The sequence below is a fragment of the Penicillium nucicola genome (assembly GCF_028828085.1).
Source record: "Penicillium nucicola strain IBT 29836 chromosome Unknown utg000003l, whole genome shotgun sequence".
NCBI lineage: Eukaryota > Fungi > Ascomycota > Eurotiomycetes > Eurotiales > Aspergillaceae > Penicillium > Penicillium nucicola.
Window position 1 is genome coordinate 3,469,269 of NW_026643127.1, and position 13,066 is coordinate 3,482,334.

General features: G+C 46.7%; 1 protein-coding gene across 1 annotated transcript; it reads left to right on the plus strand.

The window, feature by feature from the left end:
• Positions 1 to 263: 263 nt before the first annotated feature.
• Positions 264 to 3,381, plus strand: N7511_004871 (glycoside hydrolase family 71 protein; the record flags this gene model as incomplete). The annotated part of the gene is made up of 2 exons (XM_057127296.1): positions 264 to 302; positions 355 to 3,381. 2 exons carry the CDS (start codon positions 264 to 266, stop codon positions 3,379 to 3,381), a joined length of 3,066 nt encoding a protein of 1,021 aa, XP_056986186.1.
• Between the last annotated feature and the right edge of the window lie 9,685 nt (positions 3,382 to 13,066).

Genomic DNA, 13,066 nt, shown 5'->3' on the forward strand with positions numbered 1-13,066 from the left:
ATAGGGGGTTTGATTTCTCCTAGCTTCTCCTGATCGATGAAGTCTGCAGTGCTCCCTTGCTAGCTCCCAGGTGCCAACACTTTCTTTTACAACACTTTTCTCAACTACTTTCCAACTACATCTGTTCTTTACTTTTCGGTTCACAACTCCTTTTTTTCTTCTTTTTTTTGGCTTTTTCTCGTTTTTTTTTTTCTGGTCGCTGTATCGTGCCCGAGGTCATGCATGGGCTTTTACACATCTTACTAGCAGCATGGCTGTCAGCAATGCAGGCCCAAGCAAGGGCAGTTTTTGCCCACTTCATGGTTAGTATGATATCAGCATAAATGAGAGCTTTTTTTAATAAAATTCTTGCAGGTCTCTAACACTCTCCATTACACAGTTGGCGACTGGGAAAATGAAATGGCATTGGCTCACGAAGCCAAAATTGATGCCTTTGCTCTCAACATGGCTGCTGGAGAGACTACAAATGGGGGCTCAGTTGGCAACGCATTTCTTGCAGCCGAGAACTATGGGTTCCAGCTCTTTTTCTCATTTGATTATGCCGGAAATGGCCCTTGGGCTGAAAGTGATGTTATCAGTATGATCACGACCTACGCCAGCGAGCTCGTTTATTTCCACCGCAATGGCCAACCCCTGGTCAGCACCTTTGAGGGACCAGGAAATGCTGCCGACTGGATCAACATTAAGAAGCAAACCGGGTGTTTCTTTATTCCGGACTGGTCCTCTGTTGGCGCTCAAGCTGCAGCAGGCCTCGCGAACGGTGTGGCGGATGGTCTCTTTAATTGGGCGGCTTGGCCAACGGGAAACACTGATATGAACACCTATGTCGACGCCTCTTATATTGATTTCCTTGAGGGAAAGCCATATATGATGCCAATCTCTCCCTGGTTCTTTACCAACATGCCAGGCTTCGACAAAAATTGGGTGTGGCGTGGTGATGATCTCTGGTTCGATCGTTGGGAGCAAGCCATGTATCTTGCCCCAGAATTCATCGAAATCATTTCCTGGAATGATTTTGGCGAGTCTCATTATATTGGTCCGATTCCATCATCGGATTCCTCCTTGGCGGACTCCATATACACTGCCTTTGATACTGGTCAAGCCCCATACAACTACGTCGAAAACATGCCCCACGATGGCTGGCGGGCTTTCCTACCCTGGTTGATTGATACATACAAAAACAATGTCTCGAATATTGAGCAAGAGGGTGTACAAACTTGGTACCGCCTCAACATAATCGGTGGATGTTCGGACGACGGTGGAACTACTGGCAACACTGTCAGTCAGCTTCAGCTTGAGTATTATCCTTACCAGGTCTTGCAGAACAAGGTCTTTTTCTCTGCCCTTCTTATTTCAGCCGCCGACGTCTCCGTTTCAATTGGTGGAAATAACCTAGGCGGCCAGTGGGATAGCATCCCAAGCGACGGAGCTGGTATTTATCACGGATCTGTTACTTTCGCATCTGAAGAAGGGCCTGTTGTCGTGAAAGTTACTCGAGGTGGTGCTGAAGTCGCCAGTGTTACTGGTCAGAGCATTGTATTTTCATGCGCAACCACCAAAGCTGAAAATTATAATGCCTGGGTAGGCAGCGCTATGGCTTCCACAACCGTTGACATAACACCGAAGTATTCACTCTCAAATGAGGTCTGCGTCGAAGGCTGGGGTATCGGAAACTTTGACGGACTTTGTTCATTTACTTGCAGTCTTGGCTACTGTCCCGTTGGCGCCTGTCTTTGTAAGAAGATGGGACCCCAGCCAAAGCTCCCCAAGAGCCAAGGGGTCGTTGGGTACCCCATTGCCAGTATGACCGGCGACTACATTGGATTGTGTGCCTTTGCATGCAATTATGGCTACTGTCCCAGCTCTGCTTGTGGCACAACCGAGGTTCCTTTGACCGTCAGCACTGTCTCTGCATTCACCCCAGATACTTGCACTGGAGGTGAGGGCGATGGTGATCTAGCAGGTCTATGTAGCTACGCCTGTAACTTTGGATACTGCCCGATTCAAAACTGCACTTGCACCTCTACTGGGCAATTAAACGTACCTCCTGCTGCCGACTCCAGTCTTTTTGGTTTCTACTCGGGAAGCGGCTCGGATAATGGACTCTGTGATTTTGCCTGTGAGCGAGGCTACTGTCCGTCACCCACCTGTATCCAGAGCACCGGCAGTTCTGGCAGTGATGATGATGAAGACGAGGATACAGTTTGCGATGATGACGACACTAGAGCAGAATGTGCCGATGACTACTCGGATGACACGACTGGCTGTGACTACAGCCTCTCCTTCAAGAGCTTCAGTGACCTCAACGCTGCATCAAACAGCTACACTAAGTTCTGCAAAAACTACTACTCTCTGGGTGTCCTTTCTGAAATGCTAGACGCATCTCTTGCCAATTACTCCAGCATGAGTGGGGGCTATGATAGCGAATTTAACGAATACGTCAAATATGTGAAGGAAGAAGTCCCCCTCACTTTGGAAAGTTTGATGGATGGCGGCGGCGCTGGAAACGCATTCTTTCAATGCACCGAAGGCGCTGGTATCAAAAACATTTCTACCACCACCTGTCCATATCATATCAGCTTGAACCACGACTACGATGCCAACGGCAAGATCTACTACGACCTGCTCAACGCCACAGACTGGTGGGATACATTGTTATCCAAATATGGTCTGCAAAAGAGCTGGGTACAATTGGGTGACCGTGTCATCAAGAATCACTGTGGCCCCAAATTGAACCCGGACGGGTCTGTCTGTCACGAACAGACCTGGACATGGGTTGGTTTTCCCCTGGCAGCCGATAACATCGTGGTTGACAATCCAGCCACCCTTGTTGAGAAATCGCTCCCCAAGATCCACAATCTGATTGAAACCATTACTATGACTCGAATTCTGATTGTCACCGGTGCCTGGGGTGGTGCTATTGACGACGTTGTGGTCAGCTTCTCTACCACAGTCTTCACGCTCGTCCAGGCTGTGGCTAACATGGCCAAGATCGAGAAAACCGCGGAAAAATATGATTCAGAAAAGAAGAAGAAACTTGCGGAAGAGATTGTCATGGCTTTCCTACTCGTTGTTCCCTTCATAGGCGAGCTCGACTTTATCGTTGGAGAAATGGATGTCCTAGCTGACGTCATCACGATGGTTAGTGATGTAGGTATGCTGGCTGATAGCATCTACAATGTTGTCACAGCAAAAGATACTGGATCTGCTATTCTTGCGATATTCGGCGTGTTACTCGCAGGGGGAATTCCCACGTTTAGGGAGTTCAAAGAAATGTCCGGAGCCAGACGGGCCATGAGTGATGACGATATATCCAAGATTGGAGCTGAGTGGAAAGAGGCTGATGATCAGATGAACAAGTTGATTGACGTATGCTACTAATGAACATCGTGGGGGTGCCGTGTGGCGTTTTCATCAGGAGAAGAATGGTTGAAGAATCAATGTCTCTTCTTCAGCTTGGACATTAAAACATTCCATATAGATTCAAGTCAAGCTGAGCCCTAATGCAGTCTTTATTCCCTTTAGTTCTGATAACCGAAGCATACACTGGTTCCTACCTAGGTATACATGTCTAGACTTCCGCAGAACTCAACTCGACCCGGGCACAACCCAGGCTAGGTTGGGTTTTGAGTCGGACCCCCGACCTAGCACTAGGCCAGGTAAAACGGGAAAATTTCTAGTACGGGTACAAGATGCAATCAAACAGAAGTTCGGTCAAACGGCGTCTGAGTTGGTGGGACATAGCAGCTCTCCAATTCAGGATTAGCCCTAAAACTAGGATGACAAGAATACAGAGCTTACTGTGCAGAATGCCTGCACTTCCTTCACGGTCTTGAACTTGCCCTCTGTCATTGCCGAGACGAGTGTTCGTCATGTTTCTTTGTGATTTCGAGCTCGTTGATGAGAGAAGCCCATATTTGCGGAAAATCTCTATCATATTGACTCTACTATATTGCTTCGGACTTTTAGTGATGGATTCGGCCAGTGTGAGCATCCCCGGGGGAATAAATTGTGCCCGCAATTTCAATTGTGCAAGAATAGCGGCATTCAATTTAGCCTGCTTGACCGCCCTCGCCCTTCTCACCCCTAGTCGGGCTATAGTATCACTTTAACCCATATACTTGTTCTATGTATTTCGTTTTAATACCAAAACAAGTACATACGACCACAGGGTGTGGAGAACAGGGCTTCCCGTCCGCTCAGCCGTACTTAAGCCCATTATTCTGCACAGTCAATAGTTAAAGCACCCTTAGCACCTAAGCGGCACTCTAGGGTGAGTATAGGTGATATGGGTGAGAAGTCTCGATACTGGGGTGACAGAGGTGAGAACGGGTGACAACTCTCACCCTTGGGGTGATAGGGCCCAACTCATTCTAAACATATGCCCGTTCCCAAAAAAAAAGACATAAATACAAGTCCCAAGGCTCTTCTCTTGCTCTGTCATGATTCTCTTTGATTTTCTTCGCCATTGAAAATATGTTCTCCGGAAAGAATAACCAGAAAGCACTCCAGGAGCGTATCGCACGTGCCGTATCACGTGGTTTTACACGTGAATATTAAAACGAGAAAGAACATGAGGATAATACGATCTGTCACTGTGAGCTAGCGCCTACGACGCTAGAGAAATACGACTATGCAGTTGTCAACTGGGCCCTGTAAGCTTGACTCGTATTTCGTCGATCTTATACCCTGATTATAAGTAGATAGAGGTAGACTGCGACATTGTACGCCCACGGGCACTAACTTAGGACCCAAGGCCCGTCCATAGTGGGCATTGTAGGAACGCCTAAAAATGCATAAGGTCGCCCAAAACGGATGGATAAATCGCTGACTTAGCAGAATAAAAAACTGTAACGTGATTCACTACCGAGCTGCGCACCCCACCTAAAAACGCGTCATTTAATTAGACCTCTCTGTTACGGACATACCAGGCACCAATCAGTATGGGACCGCAACTTGTTGATGGGCGGTCATGGACCAGTCGATCAACCAACCCACCAGGATCACGTGACGAACAGTCAGGAAGGTTACACCACAACGCTAGGTGCCGATAGGGCCACTTACGGCCCCCTCAGCACAAACACATATTCTCCCCCATAAGAATATTGGAATTACGTCAGCCTAACCACGTGATCATGCAAGTAGTAGATGGGTATGGTGGTTTACGAGTAGATCCTGCCGAGGCGCATCTACCAGTCTACCATCTACCATTCTACCAAGGAAGAACTAGGGATATATAGGACCTCATGTATCTAGTTTAGTTCTTCGTGTTCAATCATCCATTGTTACTTGTGTCTACCTTTGGAAACCTTCGTGACTCGTACAACTTAGTTATCACTTGACAACACTACGATCTAAGCCAATACTTCGGTATAGACTTGATCGGCGCTCTACTTGGCATCGCTCCTCGATACCCTCAAAAGGACTTAGCCCGTATAAGGCCTGTTAGGCAACGGTACGGTTGAGAGACAGATCGTTGAGGTTGGAAGTCAGCAACCAGGCAAGTATAATCCAGCAAGTCTTCTAACATAGCGACGACCCGGAAGCAAGTGCGTAACACATTGAACACCGTCTCGAACTAAGTTTCGAGTCACCCACCTTCGACATGGCTAGCAACCCGGCCACCAGCAGCAGTGCATCTAACCGAAGCACTACTACCAGCGGTAATGCACCAGCCAGTGCACAGCAATTGTTTGAAATAGTCCAACAGTTGCAGGAACAAATCATGACCCTGGAGGCGCAACGCACCATCGCCACGGTCAAGATTCCGCAACCTAAGTTCTTCGATGGAACGCGATCTAAGCTTCGTTCGTTCCTTACTCAGCTGGACACCAACCTACGTATCAACAGCTCCAAGTTACCCTTAGAGGCTGACAAGGTCATCTACGCTTCAACCTTCCTTCGGGGACCTACGTTCGATTGGTTCGAACCATTCCTTAGGGAATACCAAGAAGAGGAAGACCATGAAGTGTGGAGCGATCTCACCTAGGAAGTCTTCAACAGTTACAGTCAGTTCAAAGAAAGACTGAAGACTACCTTTGGGGATGTCGACGCAAAACGAACGGCTGAACGACGCCTTCGTCGCCTGCGACAGACCACGTCGGTGAGCGCGTACGCTGCCGAGTTTCAACAAATCATCTCACACCTCAGTTAGGATGAGGATCATTTTGTCGCGATCTTTGAGGACGGACTCAAGGACAATATCAAAGACGAACTAGCTAGGAACGACCGACTAGACACCCTCGACAAGATCATCACTATCTCCGTCAAGATTGACAATCGTCTGCATGACAGAGAGATGCAACGACGAGAGACACGTTAGTGGAGGTCCTACGGACAGAGACCTACCACACAATATCGTCAGAACGATGGACGACCAAGACAACCACCTCGTTAAACACGACCTGTGGATCTATATAGACCAATGCCAATGGAGCTAGATGCCACGCGTGAAGAATAAGACGAACGAAAGAAGAAGAACCTCTGCTTCAATTGCGGGAAACCAGGACACCGCGCTAGAGAGTGCAAGTAGAAGCGGCCGTAGGACAAGCGACCACAGCTACGGGCAACACGCGAAGAAATGCGTGCGACCTAGGAATCCTAAGACAGCTGGGATCTGAGCACGAAGCTCTAGGAATATCTCTTAGAGATCTAGGAACCAACGACGGAGTTCCTAGGAGAGATCGAGTTCCTAGAAATAGACCTTGACAGTGTTGAAAGTCAAGGGTGGACACAGCACATGTCCTGGGAATAACAACAAAGGGTCCTAGAGACAGTCCACGATTCCTAGGAGTGGGGCATAGGGAACCCAGGAGCTAGTCAGGCGCTCCTAGGAACGGCCTGTGACCCAGGAACCGGATCCACACTCCTAGGAACGGGCCACGAGAGCCTAGGAACGGAACACACGATTCTAGAGACACCTACCGAAAGCCCTCGGAGCGCGTACCGTCAGCCAGAAAATGACGAAGAAGCAGATAAGCTTATAGCCGATCTCTTATGCGAGATCCGGGCCGAGAACCTGGACCAGCACCTCATTAGCGCTATTGAGGAAGGCGAAGACCTAGAAGGATGCCTATGCGAGAGTTCCACTTACGCGTGCAGCGGATATGCACGACACCCGAAACATGGCAAAATGGCCACAGTGGCATATTACGACGAAACGTGCACCACCCACGGGTCCGATAAGTTAGACTATGGCATCGAACCAAGACCACTACGGTGGATGAAGAAGCCGAAATAGAGAACCGAGTACCAAGGAGTTTGGTACAACGGCAGACAAATCTACGATTACCAGAATCGGGGGATTGAGCAACTAGCTGCAACCACTAGATTCCACCTCAAAGTTGAAGTTATCTTTCCCATGGGGAAGGCCTGGACACTCATTGATTCCGGAGCCACTAATAACTTCATAAATCCACGGTTTGTACAGGCCAATGGGATAAGCACTATTCCATTGACCCACCCTATACCAGTATCCGGTCTAGACGGCAACACGCTGGGCTAAGGGATTACACATAGCACTTGCACTATGCCTATGTCCATTTACGGACACCCTGAGTTAATTCGATTCAGTATTGTCGAATTAGGGAACTACGATGTGGTTCTAGGCATTCCATGGTTACAAAAGCACAACCTAAGCATCAACTGGCAGACTGAACGAATGACCTTTAGCAGATGCGCGTGCAAACGAGAATACGAGTTATTCGAACAACGTCGTAAGGGACTAGGCGGAAAGGCAGCCAGCATCCCGAGCGCTTAGCAGAAGGACAGTAAGACTGAGAAGGGCCCACAGAGACCCCAAGGTGTGGTCGACAGGCAGATTAAGACGATCGCCCCAGATGTTACAGAATAATCTCCGGACATAACTAATAACGAATTGTCTTAGTATATGATTGTTAAATATGAAAAGCTGTATGCAACCAGCAATGAACCACGGATTCCAGACGAATACCGCGAGTTCTAGGATGTGTTCACCGCACCCAAGGATAGAGTGCTACCGGAGCATGGACCCTTTGACCACGAGATCAACACGATAGAAGGTACTGAACCTACTTTTAAACCTATCTATTAGTTATCGGAAAAAGAGTCGTAGACGCTCAAGGAATATATCGACGAGAACCTAAAGAAAGGTTATATCCGGGCTTCAAAATCATTAGCCGGATACCCGATCATCTTCGTACCAAAGAAGGATAGGAGTCTTCGACTTTATGTGGACTACCGACATTTAAACTCGATCACTAACAAAGATCGACACCCACTACCTTTGATCTACGAGATATAGGATCGGATTGGCGGTGCCAAGTTCTTCTCGAAATACGATATCACCAATGCGTATCATCGAATCAGGATTAAACTAGGCTATAAATAGAAAACGGCATTTAGAACTAAGTTCGGACACTACGAATACAAGGTTATGCCTTTCGGCCTCACTAACGCACCAGCCACGTTTCAACGTTTTATATTTAAGGTACTAGAGGAGTATCTTGACATCTTCGTTATTGCGTATTTAGACGACATCTTAGTATTCTCTAAAACACTCGAAGACTATATAAAACATAACAAATTGGTACTACAGAAGCTACGAGAAGCAGCAGTCACCTTGAAACTTAAGAAATACGAGTTTCACGTCTAGGAAACGAGTTTCCTAGGATATCGTATCAGTCCCGACGGACTCGGGATAGAAGAAGATAAAGTTAAGAGTATCCAAGAATGGCCGACACCTAGGAGTGTTAAGGAAGTCTAGCAGTTTCTTAGATTGGCGAATTACTATCGAAAGATCATCGATAGCTACGCCGGAGTCGCATTAGGACTCTACAGGCTCACTAAGAAAGATCAGAAGTTCCAGTGGGATGACGCAGCAGAGAAGTCATTCAAGGATTTAAAAAACCTTTTCAGTCAAGGAACGATTGTCGCAACCTTTGATTACGACAAACCAATCATTATAGAAACCGATGCCTCAGACTACGCTCTTAGAGCTAGACTAACGTAACCAGGATCGGACGGGAAATATAGACTAGTAGGGTTCTAGTCTAGGAAAATGATCCCCGCCGAGCTCAACTACGATATGCACGATAAGGAACTATTGGCTATAGTGTCAGCATTCCAAACTTAGAGAGCATATCTGGAAGGAGCGAAACATACCGTGACAGTCAAGAGTGACCATAAGAACCTCACGTTCTTCACGATAACGAAGGTTCTTACACGACGACAAGCGCGATAGGCTGAGACTCTTACACAATACGATTTTAGAATCGAACACTGCAAAGGAACAGAAAACAGCTAAGCGGACGCGCTAAGCAGAAGACCAGATTACGAGATTGGTACTAAGACAGCCGAACCTACTATGCTAAAGCAAAACGAAGACGGAACCATCTCGTACAATAAATAGATTCTGGCAGCCACTAGTGAACTCTAAGACGATGAGTTCATCGAGCAACTGAAAAAAGCAATCAAAGAAGATCAGTTGATTCAGGAAATCCGGAAACGTCCGGACGACAATAGGGTCATTAATAAAGAAAACGGACTTATGTATACACACGGACTGTTATATATTCCAACAGCAGCATTAAGGACGGAAATCATTCGAAGACATCACGATATGCTAACACATAGGCATATAGGTATTGAAAAGACTATAGAGCAGATCACTAGAAACTACTATTTTCCCAATATATTGAGAAAAGTACGATTCTACATTCAACAGTGTGATATATATTAACGGAACAAACCAAGTCGACACTTACCCTACGGAGAGATACAACTATCGGAGACGCTATCCCAGCCGTGGGATTGGATCACCATTGACTTCATCACAAAACTGCCGGAGTTAGATAATTACGATATGATTATGGTTGTCGTTGAGAGGGTCACTAAATACTCATATATGATCCCAACGTCTGAAACCATCACAGCCGAGCAGATAGCAAGCCTGCTCATTCAATATATGTTCTCGAACCACGGAACACCCAGCAAGATTACGTCCGACCGGGATAAACTGTTTACATCAAATATATGGTAGTCATTTACGGATCAAATAGGAATAGAGCTCAGACTCTCAACAGCCTACTATCCACAAACCAACGGACAAACAGAGAGAGTGAACTAGACCATCAAACAGTATTTGAGGTGCTATATGAATTATCAATAGGATAATTGGGCATCACTGTTACCAATGGCCCAACTAGCGTACAATAACGCAGTTCACTCAACGACCGGTGAGACGCCGTTTTTTGCGAATTACGGGTACCACCCAAGGATCATAGGAGATCCTATTAGCAAACGACTAACGGCAGAATCATCGAGGATTCTAGCCGGAGGGCTCAAACAACTGCATCTGCAGTTAGCCAGAGACATCGAATTCCTAGGATTACGGATAAAAATGTACTACGACCGACAATATAAGGAGGGACCTAACCTAAAGGAGGGGGAAAAGGTTTATCTTTTACGCCGCAACATCAAAACCAAGCGACCTAGCAACAAATTGGATCACCTACGACTAGGACTATTTACAATCGAAGAAAAATTGGGACTAGTCAACTACCGCTTAAAGTTGCCAGGAAGCATGAAAAGACTCTATCTAGTGTTTCATATTTCGCTACTCGAACTAGCACCACAAAACGCCAAAACCGCTACAAACGTGCAAATCGAAACAGAAAGTGAAGACGAATATGAGGTCGAGGAAATCCTAGACGGACAAAAGATCAGTGGGAAACCCCACTACCTAGTGAAATGGAAGGGATACGATACCTCGGAAAATACATAGGAACCTATCGAGAACCTAAGGGACTGCCCCCAGATGGTTCAACAATACGAGGATCAAGTGAAGGCAACCCGCCAACAGTACTTCCAGAAGAACCGGTTGTATCGGCAGACACACCGTCCTAGAAGGATGCAGGAAGACCGGCTATCTCCGCCAACATCTGATCAAAATTCGGATTCTCGGCAGTAGCAGCAAGCTACTCGAGATCAAGAGCAGAAGGAGTAGCCTGCTCTGGGGACGTATGCTTCTCATCGAGTATTTAAAGCAGTTCGGCGTCATGCTCGGACATTTTGAAACCCTTTTGTTTTAGGAAGGCCATCTGTTTCCGGAGGCGACGCTGCCGAATCATGGCTTCCTAGTACTGTTTTTGTTTATTCAACACTTGTTGATGCAACTCGGCAAGACGAGTCTGCAGACTGTTTAACTCAGGCTCCAACAAATCGAGTTCACCCTCATTTTTATCAATGTCGGAGGAAAGTTTGTCCTCGGCACGTTTCAACAGATCCCATTCATTCCCTGTGTGGAAATCACGCTTACACGCACGACCTACGCGAGTGCACGACGCACATTTAGAATACCGGCGTGAACGATCCATCAGACAATCTATCCCCGCAGCAAGACAACAGTCACAGGAAATCGAGGGAGAGAAGCTGTTAACCTCAATATAATCGGCCTGACGACGATGGGCTTCGGTCGAATCGCGAGGAAGTCTAGGAAAAGGATCAGAAGGAAGGTCAGCCTTACGTTTAGGCATGACGGATACGCATTAACGAAGGAAAGAGAAAAACTCACCACTCAACCGGGGGGACCGCAGATTTATGAGTCTCGGGACGAAACTCCTAGGGAGGGGGAGGTGATGTTACGGACATACCAGGCACCAATCAGTATGGGACCGCAACTTGTTGATGGGCGGTCATGGACCAGTCGATCAACCAACCCACCAGGATCACGTGACGAACAGTCAGGAAGGTTACACCACAACGCTAGGTGCCGATAGGGCCACTTACGGCCCCCTCAGCACAAACACATATTCTCCCCCATAAGAATATTGGAATTACGTCAGCCTAACCACGTGATCATGCAAGTAGTAGATGGGTATGGTGGTTTACGAGTAGATCCTGCCAAGGCGCATCTACCAGTCTACCATCTACCATTCTACCAAGGAAGAACTAGGGATATATAGGACCTCATGTATCTAGTTTAGTTCTTCGTGTTCAATCATCCATTGTTACTTGTGTCTACCTTTAGAAACCTTCGTGACTCGTACAACTTAGTTATCACTTGACAACACTACGATCTAAGCCAATACTTCGGTATAGACTTGATCGGCGCTCTACTTGGCATCGCTCCTCGATACCCTCAAAAGGACTTAGCCCGTATAAGGCCTGTTAGGCAACGGTACGGTTGAGAGACAGATCGTTGAGGTTGGAAGTCAGCAACCAGGCAAGTATAATCCAGCAAGTCTTCTAACATAGCGACGACCCGGAAGCAAGTGCGTAACAAATCCCTCTTAACCCTTCTCGGGTGATCTCGAAGGTCAATATTCTCACGCGTACGCCGACCCCCCTTAAGCCGGGGTAGCGAGTGGGAGCCAAAAACGCCCTCGAATTATATCCAATTACAAAAACAGGCTTCCTCGATAAAAGCATTGTTAAAAGAGCGATCAAAAAGCCCTCCAAGTCCGCTAAATTCGGCGATAAATCAGGTTTTAAAAGCCTGTCAAATCACAATGCTATCAGCAGCTATTCTTAAGAAAGAAGTAAGCGATTTACGCGCTGAGAACGAGAAGAAGAAGCGAAAGAAGGCTAGATCTACAACGCAGATCTACTCTTAAGAAGGCCTTACAGTTTCAGAGGTATTATTCTTGATAAAACAGCTAGTACAGGCTAGTTTAGGGCAGATATCTGATAGGGAATTCAGGCTATATCACCTTCCCAGCCGTATACAAGGGCACCCCCTAGGTGTTCTGATTGTAGGGAACTAGGTCATCGAAGAAATGCCTGTCATAATAAACCTCGTTTTTAGTTTAATTAATTTAATGGCGTTTTGGTTGAGATAAATCCACTTAAAATGATCAAGTTAGGTGGGGTGCGCAGCTCGGTTGTGTGCGCAGCTCGGTAGTGAATCACGTTAATTTACTCCTGTAATAATAAGCCTCTGAAAGATAATGGTTTTAATCCCTAGTAATATTGAAATTTTTTGAAATGTCTAAGGATATTTGATCATTTGCGCTTTATAATATGAAATTAAGAGTAACTTGTAGCAATTCTGGTGGTTAGTGTTACGGACATACCAGGCACCAATCAG